This window comes from Pleurodeles waltl, chromosome 2_1, assembly GCF_031143425.1.
Source record: "Pleurodeles waltl isolate 20211129_DDA chromosome 2_1, aPleWal1.hap1.20221129, whole genome shotgun sequence".
NCBI classification, from domain to species: domain Eukaryota; kingdom Metazoa; phylum Chordata; class Amphibia; order Caudata; family Salamandridae; genus Pleurodeles; species Pleurodeles waltl.
In genome coordinates this window covers 180,854,177-180,872,298 of record NC_090438.1, presented here as the reverse complement: position 1 = coordinate 180,872,298, position 18,122 = coordinate 180,854,177, and the positions used below count along the sequence as shown (strand labels likewise).

At 45.2% G+C, this 18,122-nt stretch overlaps 1 protein-coding gene across 2 annotated transcripts in view; it reads right to left on the bottom strand.

Annotated features, from left to right (window-relative positions):
* The window catches only part of TMEM255A (transmembrane protein 255A), a 251,261-nt gene that overhangs the window by 118,393 nt on the left and 114,746 nt on the right, over window positions 1–18,122 (bottom strand). For both annotated transcript variants that reach the window (XM_069212129.1, XM_069212119.1), the window contains exon 2: window positions 4,253–4,395. In XM_069212129.1, coding sequence (XP_069068230.1) covers window positions 4,253–4,395 — 143 coding nt within the window. The remainder of the gene's footprint in view (window positions 1–4,252; window positions 4,396–18,122) is intronic.

Below are 18,122 nucleotides of genomic sequence, written 5' to 3'. Positions count from 1 at the left end.
TTCAAATCCTGAGCCTAATAGCTCTCTTCAAAATGAAAATTTCCCCCCACTACTATATGCCATACAGAATTTTCTCATACCATTCCTGCGCTGCCAGAATCTGAGATATTGCAATAGTCAACCAGTCTTTCCCATTGGCGGGACGCCGACGCTAGATTGTCCTCAACAAGTGTTGCCAATCAACATATGACAGAGGTCTTGGCATGGCAGACATTAATTTGTATTACTGTGCATCACGTTTGTTTGTGATTAATAACTGGCTTAATGGGGGCATGGAATGGCCCAACTTATGAAGCTGAGCTTTCCCTCCTGGGCCTAGACAAGGTCCTCCATGTGCTATACAGCGGTCAGATCCCACAAAATGTCCAACACCAAGCAAGGTGGTCCTGCAGATATGGAAAGGAGCTAAATGACTGATGGTATAGTACAAGAAACCCACCCAACTGACGCCACTCTGGAGAGCTACTTGGCTTCAACAGACAGCCCAGCTAGGGGGGTTCGCCAAATGGGTTTTGATTGGGATATCCCATCTGGATGACGTTTGGCGAGGTTCAGCAATGATGTCCTTTTAAGAACTGCAGTCACACTTCTCTTTATCCACCACAAAGTTTCATAAATATTTACAACTTAAACATGCACTTGCTGCCTGCTCCCCACTGCTACACGATCTCTCCCAGTTCAGCCTCCTGGAGGCCAAACTTCTGCTGAGTTTACTAAGAAAGGGATGGATCTCCCAAATTTACAGATCATTATTTCTTAACGTACCTGTCAAAATTCTCCACCCTCAAACACAAATTGGAGGATTGGGTGGATGACCTAGACGATGCAGACTGGATGGATGCTCGAAAGGCTCCTTGCACCCTCAGCATCTTCTCAAGACCACACTTATTACCTCCATATTGCATACTACAAACCTTGGCAGCTCTGGCATGCGGCCAATCTCCCATCCCCCACTGTCCTTATTGTGGGACCGCAGAACCCAGCTTTTGCCACAAGGTATTGTCATGTCTAGTTTTTGTGCCACATTGGCGGTCCATCGAGCAGGAGCTGGCCGGGATCCTGGGAGGCAAAAAAAACGGATGCACCCTCTTGGGCCTAGCATATGTTACTGGCTAAGAGAGACATAACGAGTAAATGGCAACACAGTCAGATGCCAGTCTCATGAACTGGCAGAGGGTGATGGACTGGTGCGGCAAGAAGACTACCAGCGACATTGTAGAACCTAATCTTGCCGGCTTTCTCGACTGTTTCCTGGTGGAGCATGCTCTGGGGGCTGTCTGCCTTCACTCTGCACTGGAAGCCAAGAAGAACTCTCATGTGAGTTGACGGAATCTTCCCCCTGCTAACCCAGGCACCAAACTTCTGCTTCATCAGTCCTCTGGGTCCCCTCTCATCGTGACGAGCGTGGTCCCTGGAACACAGGAGCTGGATCCAAGTGACCCCGACAGTCCAGTGGTCCATCTGTCCAAATTTGGTGGAGGTAAGTCCTTGCCTCCCCATGCCAGACAGTAATCCTGTGAACTGCAGCTGCTAGGGTTTCTGTGCACTTTTGCAAGAAATCCTTTGTGCACATCACAGCCCAGGTCCCCAGCACTCCATTCTGCATTGCTCAACTGCTGAGTTGACCACCAGCTTTGTGGGACCCCCCTTTGTAGTGTTGAGACGACCGCCGTGCTCAGTTTTCTTGAAACTGTGTTCAAGTGCTTATGCGGGTGCTGCCTGCTTCTGCATGGGTTCTCTGTGTTGCTGAGCACCCCCTCTGTCTCCTCCTCCAAGGGGCGACCTCCTGGTCCTTCCTGGGCCTGGGCAGCACCCATTTTCTTCAACCGCGACCCTTGCAGCTAGCAAGACTTGTTTGCGGTTTTTCTGCGTGGAAACAACTCTGCATCCTCTAGCACGCCGTGGGACATCTTCTGTGCAGAGGAGACGTTCCTGGCATCTTCCGTTGTTGCAGAATCATCAGCTTCTTCCACCCGGAGGCAGCCATTTTGCACCTTCATCCGGGGTTTAGTGGGCTCCTGCCCCCCCCCTGGACACTTTCATGACTCTTGGACTTGGTCCCCTTCCTTTACAGGTCCTCAGGTCCAGGAATCCGTCTTCGGGGCTTTGCAGTCTGTTGTGGTCTTTGCAGAATCTCCTATCACGACGTTAGTGTGTTTCTAGGGAAGTAGGGTCACTTTACTCCTACTTTTCAGGGTCTTTGGGCGGGGTATCTTGGACACCCTTAGTGTTTTCTTACACTCCCAGCGATCCTCTACACACTGTACTAGGCCTGGGGTCCTTAGTGGTTTGCATTCCACTTTCTTAGTATATGGTTTGTGTTGCCCCAAGTCCTATTGCATCCTATTGTATTCTACAGTGTTTGCACTACTTTTCTAACTGCTAACTTACCTAATTTTGGTTTGAATGCATATTTTGTGTATTTTACTTACCTCCTAAGGGAGTATATGCTCTGAGATATTTTTGGCACATTGTCACTAAAAGTACATTTATTTTTAGTAACTCTGAGTATTGTGACTCTTATGATATAGTGCTATATGATATAAGTGGTATTGTAGGAGCTTTGCAAATCTCCTAGTTCAGCCTAAGCTGCTCTGCTATAGCTACCTCTATCAGCCTAAGCTGCTAGAACACTACTAATCTACTAATAAGGGATAACTGGACCTGGCACAAGGTGTAAATACCATCAGGTATCCACTATAAGCCAGGCCAGCCTCCTACACAAGGGCAGAGCATTAGTTGGGAAGGTGACATAACCATCCATATGAAATCGCCCTCGTATGTCCGTGGTCTCCTGGAAAGATATGATATTGTGAAAAAAGAGGGACTTCGTCCAGTCTGGCTCATCAGATTTCCCCTGCAGACCTGTGATGTTCCAGTACATAACTTGAAGTTGACACAGTGGTACGGGCACTAGGGTTAAGATCCCTCCCCAGTCAGTCTTGGTCATTCATGCCACTGAGGGATTCAAAACGGTTAGACATGATGAGATTTGGGCCTACGTTCCCCACCTGGGTTCTAGCAATTCCACCACAAACACTGTGCAAGTCTTGAGAAAGAGCCTCTTTTGGAGGCTGCCTCAGGGAAGTAAGTTTATAAAAAAAGGTAAGACTGTAATGCTACCACAGGTTACTAGGCCAGGCCCAAGTAACCTTGTCAGAAAATCAGCCATAAAATTGTTGCCGAAGGTAATGACAACACAGTCCCCTCCAATGGATTTGGGAGAACAACCTATCCAGTCCACCCTGCTTACCATGATTATTTCATCATATACCTTGGATGGATCTAATATCAGGGGATACCCTCCCAGCCAGTGAAAAGCATTATCTTTAAGTTATTGGTAATCTTCTCTTGCAGGTAATATGGGTGGGGGCTGTTGGCTAAAACAATAACATATGGAGTACAAGCAATGGGAAGATGCAGAATAACAGGAGAGCCTCCCAGTTGAGCTATCCAAAGAGATGGTGGTTCCCTCTGCACTGAATTAGAAGAAGAAGGGGCCAACCAGTGCTATTTCTGACCGAACCCAGCATCACCTCCACCTCAGATCCCCCTTGATGGCCACAAGTTCGATGTGGCGTCTTAATGTATGGTATTTGACAGGCCCATAAGGCACCAATTTCTTAGCTACCGAGATAGAGACCAACTTTAAATGTAACCAAGCTACAGTTGCTTCTGCAAGCACGCTGTGGACAGCAGGAAAAGCTACAAGAGCCATGTCTGAAGCAAAGAATGCATAAGGCATCAGCAGAACTTGAGACCCAAATTCTTACATTTGAGAGTCAATATGCTTTTGACCCAGACCCCAGATTGTCTTGTCGAATGGAACTGAATAAAAGCTCCCTCCACCAGTTCGTCCTCGAGAAGGCCCGCCAATGTTGGAGGGCTACCACCCAGCGAGTATATGAGCATGGGGACAAGACTGGCAGACTCTCTTTCTGGCTGGCTACTTCGGACTTGATGTCTAGGATTGTACCCAAAATACTAGACGAGTCTGGACTCAGATGGATGTCTGTTGTAAATATTGCCCAAGCATTCACCCACTATTACAGCTCATTATATGTGGTAGGCAGAATCAACCAAAACCTCTCTCTCTCTCTCTTTCTCTCTATCTCTCTCTCCCTCTTTTGGCAAACCAACTAAAGTAGACTTTAAGGCGTGGGTTTATCCTGTGATGTTTACAACATTTGGTGAACTTTAATGGCATGTGCACACAACGTTCTTTGGAAAAATGTTAAAGTTCAATACTTACAATAGCCCCAGGATAGTAGCCGCCAACAGTCACATTCTGTGTACGAGTTGTTGCTGCAAGGCCCACAGTGAGTATTAACATTGAAACAATGAGGAGCGACACGGTTACGAAGAGGGAGTTTCGGCGTCTTCTACGAAATGACCCTAAAACACACACATCAGAATTAGAATTAGCAATTTTAATTAGTTAGAAATATAAAAGAAAGGTCGAATGGTTATTTTATCAAATACTTCTTGACACTAAATTAACTGAGTAAAACTTTTAATTCATTTTGTACTTTATTTAGGTGGTATTTTGTGTTCACTGCATTACTCAATAGCAATCAAATGACTGGATCCATGCGCCTGTACATAATTGGTTTCTGCAGCACACATAGAAAGAGAAAAAAAGCTTCAGGGGACTGTTTTTGTGCAGGAAGGTGCCTCTTCCTGCACAAAAACAATTCAACATGCAACGGAGGCACGCTTGCACCATGCTGCCAGGGTGCTTGTGTTGGCGCTAGGCAGCCCATTGTGCACCAGCACTGCAGAAAGGGCAGTAATGTGCCGTATTGGGATACATATGGAGCATTCCTGAAGCTTACACACAACACCACATCTCTTCTCATACAGGCCACTTTAAAAACACAACAAACCAACTAACTCCTGAAAGCACTCTGGTCCTTGTAAGCGATAAGAAAGTGATCTATAAATACTAACACAATACAATCAGAGCAGCCTCCACCGGCTATGTTAATATATTTTGATGGAACTTCACCCTCCCAAGAGTTACAGCCAGAAGGAAGGTACAGAATACTTTTGTCCACCTTTTTTGCCACTGTTCATCAGTCTACCTACATGTGCCAAGAGGGCCATCCTGGCATCAACTGTGCATCTATGACCATCAACACCTGCACCCCTGGGGAATCTTAATTAAGGGGGTGCGAAGTTGTGAAGAGGAGTATTTAGGATGTTAAAGAAATTCTGTTTTTTTTTGCCGGATCACAATGGCAGTAATGGTGAAGCTTAAAGGATCTATGCAGGATTGTGAAAAAAGCTGCTGCTGCAAGCTAAGGGCCTAAATTGGATTGGACCAATCGTGCTGCCATCATCTTTGACTTCCCCCCAACTCCACAGTGTTAACCAAAGCAAGGACTACAAGCAGATCCTTCCCAAAAATAACTCACACCGATGGCAGCCTAGTTCAGTATCATCACAGACACTGCAGGCATCCAACAGCATCCTCCGGGTGACAGCAGGCATCCATGTGCCGACGACGTTCTGGCACAAGTCAAATGAACATGAAGAAAAGTAACCATAAGAAGGCTATAAAGTAAAATAAAGAGTAGGACTCCAGATCCATAAAGGTAATTTAGGCATGATCTACGAACTCAGACAGTTAGGCCCTGATTTATACTTTTTTTTTTGAGCCGCATTAGCACCATGTTTTGATGCAAAAGCGGCACAAATTTACAAAAAACAATGGAATTTTGTAAGTTTACGCCGCATTTGCGTCCAAAAATTACACTAATCCGGCGCAAAAAAAAAAGTATAAATCAGGGCCTGAGTGACTATATTGACGCTGCAACTCATAAGAAGATTTTGACAAAATAATATGAGAATGAAAAGTAGTTCTAGACTTCTTCAAACTGGAAATGCAGAACAAATTATTACTATAATTAAAATAAGATATTATTTGCCCCATTCAAGGCACATCACACACTAATGGCAAGCTAAAAAAAAATCCAACACATACAGCCATCTAGTTGTGACATAGGCCATAGGCCTATGCCTGGCCTGGCTCTTCAAGGAGATGGGAAATAAATTCTTCCTTGAATTTGAACTATTATAAACAAATCTGTAGAAACAGGAATGCCACCAGATGCTTTACTAGTATATTACAGTAAATATTAATACTTGTCACCATAAAAAGGCACCGTACATCCAAAAGTAACACCACGCCAACAGCAATATCTAGTTCCTCACCCTGTTGTCAATAGCTAGTGTCCGTTATCAATAAATAGCAAAACTACTGGAAACCTGTATTATAAACATGTTCAAAAGCACTGAGAAACAAATAGAATATGGCTTGTTTGATTTTACAAATTTGCACCTGGTTTACTACCAGTCATGGACTCTCTTTGTTTATTGCACTTTGCCTAGGTGTTTTCACAGGAGCAGGCACCTGTCACCCTCACTCTGTGGGCCAAACCTGCCCAACAGTAGGGTTGCCTTGGTCCTCCCCCTATGAACATTTCCGCCCTGTGGGTCACATCTAGCCCGGCTGTATCTCTCAGTGGAACGTGTGGGTATCAGTGTGCCTACTGTCCTTCCATCGTCCCTTATTCTTCATTCCTGCTTGCACAAAGAGGCAGTAGGCAGGCATGAAGAGCTGCCACCGCTGCAGAAAGTCCACTGGTCAGCACCGAACATTTTCTACACGCTACCCACCTGCACAAAAATGCAGTAGGTGGAGAGAAATACTTGTCCAGTTGACAAGTAAGAAGTGGTTAAGGTGCATATGTTGCCAAACTAAAAACCAATAGGATGACTCACCGCTGCTAAAAACATGATAAGTCGGGGAGATAATCAAACTCAAGCCCCTTTTGAAGCACTCAATCATGTGTCTGGGTCCAAACTGGGGTGGCATGGTGAGCAAAAGATCAATGGATTAAACTCAGATCTCTGACTGGGGGTGAGTGTTGAAAAGTTTTAGCACTCCATCCATCATCCCTTTGTGTTGGTAAGTAAACTCCCTAAAGAAAGGGTCAATGATAAAAAGTGAAATGATAGAACATAGAAGTCGACACAGAAGGAAGCTCATTTTCTGAGGTCTACCTAGGGGATATTGTCGTTGGGTTCTGTCTGGTTCTTTTCTAAACAGTCTCGTTGGTATGTTTTCCCCGATACAGCCTCCAAAATAGTCCAAGTCAACTATTTTGGGGTGTGGTTGACTGTGGCATAATGGGTACTCAGTTTTGTAGTGAGACAGCAACACCTGATGTTGCTGCAGTGTTCAATGACCCTTGTATTGACTAGCCTGGTGGTCATACCTATGCACCTGAGGCAACATGGGCAGGTGGTTGCCTGGCAATTGGTGGCCTCCAGTTATTTATATTTCTCTATCAGGCCCAAGTCCGCACACACTACACCATCCACGGGGATAGTGTCCCATAACTGAGGCTAAACCCCAGGTAGTTGTGATACTTGGAGTTTCTGTATGACGTGGTCTAGTATGAACTACAAGATCGTGACTATAGCTGGTACACTTAAATGCAAACAATGGTTTCTCAATTCTGATGTCTCCACTATTAAGAACGGACCACCTCTTATTGATTGCTGTTTACACACGATTGGATGTCGGGGAGAACAGGGTGACATATATAAATTTGGGTTGGCCAATTTTCTGGCAGCGGGCCAGAATGGCTGCCCCATGGTTGTTTCGGGTCTGCTTCTGGGCTGCATAGATAATCCTTCTTGGATAATCATGGTTCTCCAATTTGTTGGCCAAGGCATCTGATTGCTCCAAGTTACCGTACACAGACTCGACTGTGAGCCTAATCTAGTTGAATATGGCACAGTATACTCCTTTTTCATTTTTGTATTACAACCTCACCATGGATCACCAAGCAAAAAAGCATTCATCGAGCTGCTTCGGCGTTCTTATAATGCTGAGGAAGGTCTCCACCTCCTCCTCTTCCCATCCAGAAGGCTAAATATCCATGCCTTTCTGATCTCTTGCCTTGACTGTGCCAAAACCTTGTATTTTGGTGGTCCCCGACATGTGTTAAAGAGGTTACAGGTCGTCCACAATGGAGCTGCTCAGCTCCCCATGAACACCCCAATGCACCAGTACGCAAAAAGGCTTTGTTGGAACTACACTGGCTCCCGGTGGAGCGGTGGCTACAGTTCAAGGCCCCATTCATTCCACCCAGAGCACTCTACAAGGAAGGTCCTTCACTGTTAAAACCTTTAGCCTCCCCATACACCTTTTGTAGGCTACTCAGATCATCCTTGTCACACCGGCTGAATGTTCCCAAGATTTTCAGATCTAGATGGGGAGGTTTCTCAATGGCCTACATTGCCCCCAAAGTTATGCGGACTGGACCATGCACTCCCATGTCATAAGGTCCTGAAAATGTGGCTGGTTAGGATCTAGTCCCTCCCTTTTTCGAGTGGGTAGGAACTAATCCCTCCCTTCCAGTGGTGGTGTGGTTAGTGCGGTTTTGGTTCTAGCGCTGGGAGGTCTCCGGGTAGCTGTGCACCTTGCAAGAATTACAGACTAGAATAGAGTAGAATCTCAACATGCTGTTTTTCATCTTTCCTATCTTTAATTTCTAAACAAACTGTCCAATTGCTGTTAATGAAAAAAGAGCTCCAATGCTGGCTGTGTTTTTTGTGAAGCTAATTTGATTTTTACTAACACTTTATAATCAAAAAGATAAACCGATACAGGCAGTGCATTTTTTTCATTTATTTCCAGAAAAACTAAGGAGCATATTTAAGAAAAGTGGTGCTGCACGCAGGGCCGCGCCATGTTTCTTGTGCCCCTTGTACTATGTGTTCGCTGTATTTAAAATACGGTGCACCATGGTGGTAGTTAGGGGACTAGCGTCAGAATTCTTGATACCTCTTTTGCTGCTATTCTGGAATTTCGTATCCAATGGAAGCCTCTTTTTTAACACCTGCTCTCAGCAGGTGTTAAAAGTGCCCACAAAAATGACGCAAAGAAATCTCTGAGATTTCTTTGTGCCATTTTTTGCCCCCCCCCACTAATGGGGGAATGCCCCCTTTACATACATATGCCTGGTGCGGGCATAATGTAGCACAAAGGGTTACAAAGTGGCACTTTGTAAATATGGTGCCGCGTTTTTTGGCCTTCTAACACCACATTATTGTACAAAACATTTTGCTAACATGGCGTAAGAGTGGCGCTAGGGACTTTTAAATATGCCCCTCAGCCCTGTTCCGCATTTCATTAAGAATTCACCACCAACGTAGAATTGAAAAAATGGGTACCTACGGTATGGTAACCGGTATTAGGTGAGAATGGTTTAATACTGAGTTGAAGACTGGAAACTTTTAGTAATCAAGCAGCCTTCTACTTCAGACAAACTTAATTCATTTATAGAGATCTTGTTTGACTTTGAACGACCTTCAAAACGCTACGATTAAGAATTTCTCCTTTACATTTTCTTTGTATAATAGAAGCAAAGCTTAAAAAAAGGGATGCAGTCCAATGTGCGTGCACCAGGTGGCAGTATTCCCACATAAAATAAAAAACGGCATACGGTTAAATTCCATCCAATGATGATTTCCTTTTAATATTTGCATCATTAGGAGTTGTCAAGACGAAACACATGTTTCGGATTCGGCGGGCCCTAAAGTCTTTAGAGAACGAAAAGAGAATAAACAAGATGGAGGACGTTGTTCCTGAAATAAAGGCATCTATTCCAGTCACCTCCGATACGCATCCAGAGATTTGAGTGCGCAACCCTAGAGCATGTTCGTGTAGCTGGCTATTCCAGTTCACGCTTTCTATCGGATCCAGCTGTCGGTGTTCTGGCATTAAGGAACATCCCACTTCATACTGGTAACTGGGGTCTGTTCCTACACAGCGGGCTCGTGTGCCTGACCACTGAAACGTTCCTTAATTTTCCCATTGGACATACATAGTCGAGTGCACAAAACCCAATGCCAGAAGGTGGTGTTGATGACAATTCCATTAGGTCACCTGGAATTTCACCCTCAACATCAAAATATTTGATGGCAGTGAAAAAGAGACATCTAAGCGGAGGGAGCAGTGCAGATCCATACTTGTAAATGTGGCCCACGGCCGCGCTCTTCCGCTCTGCATGCTGCCTAAGTCCTGCTGCATCACAGTGCAAAGGATTCTGTGTGGTGTCTAACACTGCAGTACGCTGTTTACACATACAATCAGAGAAATTTCTAAAGAAATTAAAACATTTGTCTGGCTTTGCGCTTGTGTCATGAAGGGACTTATGGCTTTCCCAGTGAATGCGGATATGCGCTTCGTGTCCTGGGCACACGACTCTGGTCTTTGCTGAGTGGTTTAACATTTCCCTCTCTCCACAATCGTCCTTGAGGTAGTCATTTTGGCACTCCTTCCACAATGGACATTGAGCGGGACATCATGTGCTTCCATCCTCAACAGGGATCTCCCACCTTCTGTATTAAGAGCTACTTATGTAAAAAAAAACTCATTAAGAGCTATTAGTATTATAAGTGCTGTAAAAGTGGCCACAGCTGAAAAGACTACATCAGTGGCCACCATATGGAAGATTATTATCAGCGATCACCTCTGTGCATCAGGCGTGGCTCGCAGCAGTAAAACAGGCTTTGCCAATAATGAGTTACTCTACAACGGTAATACATAACAGCTATATCAGCAATGCTCTGGGTCCAAGATAATAACATTTGTAAACAGTCTCCCAAGTGCCACATGATTTATTACTCACATTTCAGATTTAAATATATTTTGGAAATCCAGCCGTTCTTCTCCAAGTATCAGCATATGGGTTATAAAAATAAAGATATTTTCATCTCAAATATACACTCTCAATTTTGGTAAACATATGTTATTTCAAACAAATAAAAGCTTCTAATTTAGTGAGCTGCACAGAGGAGAACATTGAATTTGCAAAGCGGTATGCAGTGAATTCTGTCGTTAGGTTGTACCATGGTAAACAAAAATTGGCAAAGGCAATAAGTCTCGCCTATGCAAGAGCTATTGGCTTTGACATTGTCTTTTAGTCCTGTAGTAAAGCACCTGCGCTGCTGTGCAGCATGGCTAAAAGTTAGCAAAAGAGTGCTATGACATAGCCAGCACTGGCTGGCCATAGGGCTATTTTTTCCTTATGGCAGGTGGTGGCGGCAACAATGACACTAGTAGGATTGGTGTGAGGCAAGAAGAGACACGGGCAACGGAAGAGTTGGAGTCTGGGAGGGAACAATCCACATGGACAATGGAAGGGTAAAAAAAAAAGGCGGGTGTGGGTCATCACAGACAAAGGGAGGGGACAAGCAACATAGACAAGAAGGTGGGAGGTAATAAGCAAAGCAGCCAACAGGAGGGTGGGGGGTTTCCACAGACAAGAGACAGGAACACACAGCACGCATAACTGGAGGGTGAAAAGATAAGCAATACGGACAACCAACAAGCAACACAGGAAGACGGAAGAAAAAAAGTAGTACCTCAATCACACCACAAGCAATGGAAGGACATTAATCAAAAGGAAGCAATCAGTACTTGGCTCATACTTCAAGGAAGGCAGAAAGGAAAAAAAGAGGAAGTGACATTGGCACATGAGAGTGACAATGAAGCTAATAAATAGTAAGCAGTAGGCGGGCTCCAAGCTCCTTTAATGTAAACGAAATCCCTTGCAAGCAACAGTGCATGCTTGCTGTTTTTTTGGTAAGACCAAAAAAAAAGGATGGATTCTGAACTTAGCATTGCAGTAATAAAGTGTACATGTTGGGTAGGTAAAAGAATGGTTTCCAATATCATACTTTATTAGGATGCAATAATGTCTCCTAGCCTGATACATCTACCTACACCCAGACAGAAGACACGTATCCAGCCTAAAACATTAAAGCTAGGAACCACACTAAACAAAGACCATTTTCCCAACCACCCTTTATACTAGACGTTGAACAAAATAATGAACTTCAGTTAGGCAAAGAGTTTTCATTTAATTCTATTTTTGGCGACTGTTATTGCAAAAAAAGGAGTATCTTTAAAACCCCAGACAGCGGAATTATGTTATAACCTCAAAGTAGTTATATTTATATAGTTCTTCTCGAAAGCAGAGGGGAGGCACAGGAAAAACTACTGAACACCAACATTAGAATAGCATAAAATTCCATCTTTAACCTTAGAATATTTAAGGAAAGTGTATTTTCCTATGTCTAAAATATACTCTCCCCAAATAACTAGAACAGTGGATTAACCAGTTCTTGATATCGGGCATTTCAGAGTTCCTTTTTTCCTTCGACAGAAGGCATACAAATACAACCTCTTCGGCTATGCATATCAGCATTTCTGTGCTTCCCATCCGATTTTATAGGGCGACACAGAAATATTTCTCACCCTAAAAATATGGCACGTTGCATTATTTTTATCCCTCGCCTTCGCCTGTGGGCCGGGAGGCATAGAAATGCCTACACATTAATGCATGTCAACCATTAGTGCTTCTCTGCCTTTCCTCCTCTACCGGGAGGCCCTGAAGCAGAGGGAAGCTCAGAGAGTTGAAGCATCACCAATGGGACAGTGTCACATAAACTCAGAAATGGAAGCAATGGTTTGAGTCAGGTCTGCGCCGCAGGTCTGGCATGATTGTGTCTTAAAGAGTGGAAGAGATAGAGCAGCAGTATTTTACCACCTAAGACAGTGGTAAATAGTTGCTTACCACAGGAACTTTAAAACCATGTGTTGCTTTTGGCTGAAATTGCAGCAGCATTTGTCGATGTCCCAGAAATAAACCATAGAACACAACGATAGCTTAACACCAAGGAACAACACAACACAACTACAACACGAGTCAAAACAAAAGCAGCACATTGATCTCAGTACAGCCAAACAACAACAAAATGCAAAAAGGCAGCACAAAATACAATGAATGAATGAATTAAATACTACTTCTAAAGCGCAGCTATCTGCTACCAGAGAGGCGTTCTCACGCTGCCATTCGGACTTATCTATCTAAGCCTGAACATCCCTAATAAGGAAACTCTTTAGGTCTTTTTTGAACTGAACTTCGGAGTCTTCGGCCCAGGTTTAAGAAGGCCTAGCTCCTCCCTGCGCCATATTAGTGTCAATTTTTATGATGCTAATGTGGCTCAACAAGGCCAAATTTGCCGCGCCAGGTTTACAAAGTGGCGCAATGCATGCATTGCGCCACTTTGCGACCCTTTGTGCCACATTATTGCTGCACCAGGCATAATGTATGCAAGGGGGGCTTTCCCCCGTTAGGAGGACCACAAAAATGGTGCAATGGAATCTATGAGAGTCCACTGTGTCATTAGCAGCTAGTTTTAATGCCTGCACAGAGTAGGCATTATAAGGGGGCACACAACTATTCTTAATGGGCCCCTATGTACTTTTTCAGGATTAGCGCCAATTTTTTTTGCGCTAATTCTGCAACGTACTACAATAGAGTCAAAACGTATGATACGATTGTCCCTAACCTGCGCCATGGTGTGCCGTATGTTAAATTTGGCGCACACATTGTGGCGTTAGGGGGGGCACTAAGGAAAGCACCAGTGCCACGTTTCTTAAATTTGGGCCACCGTGCCTTAGCTCTTTGGGCAACTCATTTCAGAGTTTTGCAGCCAGAAAGGAGAAGGTACAGCCCCCTCTCCTAGCCAGCCGAATTCTGGGGATTATAAGAAACCTCTGATTAGAGGATCTCAGACCTCTCCTGGGCGTGTATTCACTAAACCTCTTGCAGAAATAAATATGGCTCTTCCTGTGAATAGCTCAAAAAGTGATCCACAGGGCCTTAAAAATGACCCTCTTGCTCAAGGGGAGATAATGTAACTTCTTAAGGCTGGGTCGAATTGACTCTCTTGCAGGACACTTTAAAATTTCACAGGTTGCTGCATTTCGAACCAACTGTAGTTTATTTAGCAGCTTTGTGGGGATCCACAAGAAGAGGGCCTTGAAGTATTCCAACCTGGAGGTCACCAATTTTTTCGACAATCGGCTTCCTAGTGTGAGGTACTAAAATGTTGATGTCTTTTGCAAGAGTTGAGTAAAGCAAAGCAGCTTCCAGTGATCTCCCGGGTGTGAGGTTTGAAAGAGAGATCCTTGTTGAATTTTATCCCATGATTCCTCATCACCGTAGCTGGAGTCGAGGGTCTCCAACATCCTTAGGTCATAATCTCAGGAGGTCAAATGGAGAAGGATTGCCAAATACTAGAACTTCTGATTTGTTGGTGTTGAGCTTAAGACACCTCTGCTGCATCCTCTTTGCTACCGCGCCAAGACAGATCTGGAAACCTTCCACCAATTCAACATCCACCCGCAGGAATACAAGCAGGAGCTGTGTGTCGTCAGCATACCAAATTATAATACATTGTAAATGTCCCAAAGCAGCATACACACCTTACCACCTGCACACGCCTGCTTTCATAATACAGTGGGGAAGATTATTTTTTCACCAAACACTGCCTTAAGTTACCACCAAGGACATGAGATAGCGCTGCTCAAACAATGTATGTGTCTGGCACTTAAGTTCAACGTACCGTTGCAGAGTATCATGTTTTGTTAGGCTAAAACCCAGAATTGCTGTAATTCATGATGCAATCAAAAAAGCAATTATGCAATTTGTTTGCAAATCTCCTATACTATGATGAACATAACTGGTGAGAGTTTTGATTCTCGTCTATTTAACACTGCTTTGCTGGCTTTGGAGAAGGGAGATCTGAGTTCTAAAGTTATCCAGTTCCGTTCCCTTAGGTAGCGCCTAGAAATGAATCATTTTGTGGCGCTGCGGTATAGAAGTCACTTTCCTCCAGCAGTGGCTTCGTCTGAGTTACATTTCAAACGTGCACCTGTGGACCTCGCACTATTCATTTCTTATGTATTTGTATACGAAGTGAGGCAAAGGAAGGACATAACTACTGCAAAAGGATTTTAGCAGGCTTCGGTCATTTAAGGATTTGTTAAATGTTCTTGGGCATCTTTCCAACTTGGTTACTTTCAGCTTTGCATCTTGAATAGCTTACACATGTTTCAGAACATTGAGGATTACTGGAATTAATTAACTGCAGCCCTAACCGTGGTCGAGTCATTTGCCAAGAAGGGTAGCATATGTGGAGCGCACTAAAATGTATTACATATTTTGGGAGTTTATGCCACGTTCACACCCGCCAGGTTGCATAATACTGAATTAATCAGTATTCCTTGGCTACATGCCATACAACAGCTGCACTGAAAACTTCATGCCTCGAACGATAACATAGTTATTACCCTTGTGGAGTGTGGGGAACATCCTTGACTTAGGAGAGGCAAATCCTTGAACGAGTTACATAACCTTCCCTTCTCCCACTAAGGGTAATAAATAGTTATACCTTGCTTCTATAGTGCGCTTCATACCATACGTTTTCTGGTTCTAAGCATTGTAAGTAACATCTGTTAGTATCACTTATGTTACACCGTGCGTATCTGCATGTATGGTTATTCCATGCTGTCTTATCGAGTGAAGTATTTATAAACCAGAGAACAAGGGGTTAAATACCTGCAGTGAAACTTCATCACAGTATCTAAACTTTGTGTGTTTGGGGCTCAGTTGCTTTAATCTGTTAACTCATTGTATGATGGACTCTGCAACTCAGCAAGCATAGTTTTCTCAAGTCAGTTACACTGTACTCTGGTAATAATGAGCAATTCGAACTTTGCATTCTAGTAAAAAGAGTGGCATTGTGGCCCTCATTACAACCCTGGTGGTAAATCCCGCTTACCGCCGTGCAGAAGACCGCCAACATACTGCTGCGGACGCGGAATTCCGCTACAGGTATTACGACCCACAGCTAGGAATCCACCACAATACAGACACCCACACAAGTCCAACACACCAAAGGTCAGTGATAAACTGGCGTTACCAAAACCGACACCGTCACGCCAACAAGAATACACCCACACTATCACGACCCACGAATCAACGCACCGGTCTTTCAACCGCAGTAAACCATTGGAGGTACACACCGCCGCGCTCAAAATACACACACATTTACAAAACACAACCACATTGGACAATTCAAAATACACACACCTGATACACGTACACACACTACTTCCACACACCCAATCCAATATAAAACACACACCCACATTACCCACAAACCCTTACTACCAGAAATTTGAAAGTAGGTCAGAGAGAGACACTACCAAAAACAACACCAGCATCCACAGACACACAACAGGATCACTTACACAACATCCACGCACCTCAAACAACACACACCACCACATCCCCTCACACATCACAAAAGACACCACCTCACACACATCACCCACACCACATCATGGCACCTCAAAGTCACCCCAGGTTCTCTGAGGAGGAGCTCAGGGTCAGGGTGGAGGAAATCATCCGGGTAGAGCCACAGCAATTCGGATCACAGGTGCAGCAGACATCCATTGCAAGGAAGATGGAGCTATGGTGAAGAATTGTTGACAGGGTAAACGCATGGGACAGCATCCAAGAACACGGGACGACATCAGGAAGAGGTGGAACGACCTACGGGGGAAGATGCGTTACGTGGTATCCAGACACCAGATTGCTGTACAGAGGACTGACGGTGGACCCCCATCTCCTCCCCCACAAAAAACAACATCGAAGGAGCAAGTCTTGGCGATCATGCATCCTGAGGGCCTCGCAGGAGTAGCAGGAGGACTGGACTCTGGTAAGGCAAATCTTTACTACCTTATCCCCCCCACCCCATCTGCATGCCATCACATACTCCCACCCTTACCCTCACACCCATCACCCCAACAACCCACAGATACCCCACCAACACAACCCACACATCCCAAAACCAAGCCCTGCATGTAACACCAATGCATGGACACCCATCCCCCAAGCATGTCCACTACAGAGACTCACTCATGCCCCAAAATCACCAATAACACAAGGACCAAGCCAATAATGCAAGCACTGGAGTAGAGGGTCACTCACCCATTGCACACGATGGCGCACACAGATACAATAACTATGCATTTACACCCCAACAGGACCCCTACCCAACGTCACCGGACAGGAGGTGCCAGACATATCCAGTCCCCCCACAGAAGAGGCCCACAGTGATGACAGCAGCTCTGCACACCTGGATCAAGATGACCAGCCCGGCCCATCTGGGACCTCAGGACAGTCGGTTCCCCTGCCACTGTCACAAGCCACCACAGAGCCTTCCCCCTCAGGAAACACCAGCACAGTACCCACCGAGCGGGCCCATCCCTCTGTCCCCAGGACACGTCAATCAGCAGTGTGTCCACCACTACAGGGAACCCAGGCAAGCCCACTAACAGAGGACGATCAGGGACCTGGGGGCAGTGGCAGTGGGCACACGGTTCAGGGGACGAGGCACAGGATAACAGGGAAACTGGGAGGTCTGCTGTGCGACGGGGGGGCAGGCCCAGGGAACCGACACTCCACGAGGCACTCTCCAACATCATGGGAGCTTACCATCATTCCCAAGAGACCATGGCAACGGTACTGGCCAAGTTTCAGGAGACCCAGCGGCTGCAGTAGGAACACTACCTTGGGATCAGGGAGGACTTGAAGTCCATTAACACCATCCTGGTCACCATTGCAGGGGTGCTGGCAGACCTTCTCAACCCCACGAGGGACACAGTGGCACAACAAGGAGCCCTGACACTAGCCTGGATGATGAATAGCCCTCCATCTCCGCCGGTGCTAGTGGACAGGAGGCACCACCACAGGAACAACAGGAGCCCAGCACCCCACCCCCTCCAGATGGAGAACCACCCCGCAAACGGTCCCTGAGATCCAAGAACAAGACAGAGAACATTGCCAAGACCCTACCAGGAAATGGGACCCTCCTGAATATCACCCTTCTGTCCCACTATGTCACCCTGTCCATCCTTAAAATGCCATTGCTCCACTTCCTATGCCTCTTTGGACAATGCACCTGTGAAACAAATAGACTGGACTCTGCCATGGACATTCCTCCACCATCACCCCAGCCCATTTTACAACTCCCTCCTCTTATTTGCACAGGAATAAACACACTTCAATCACAAAACAATCTGGAGTCAGTCTGTGCTTTCACAAATCTCTAATTGCAATAACTATGGAATATAGCAATGTCGATGTACTTGTTCACATACCAATGTAACACAGCTGTAGGCC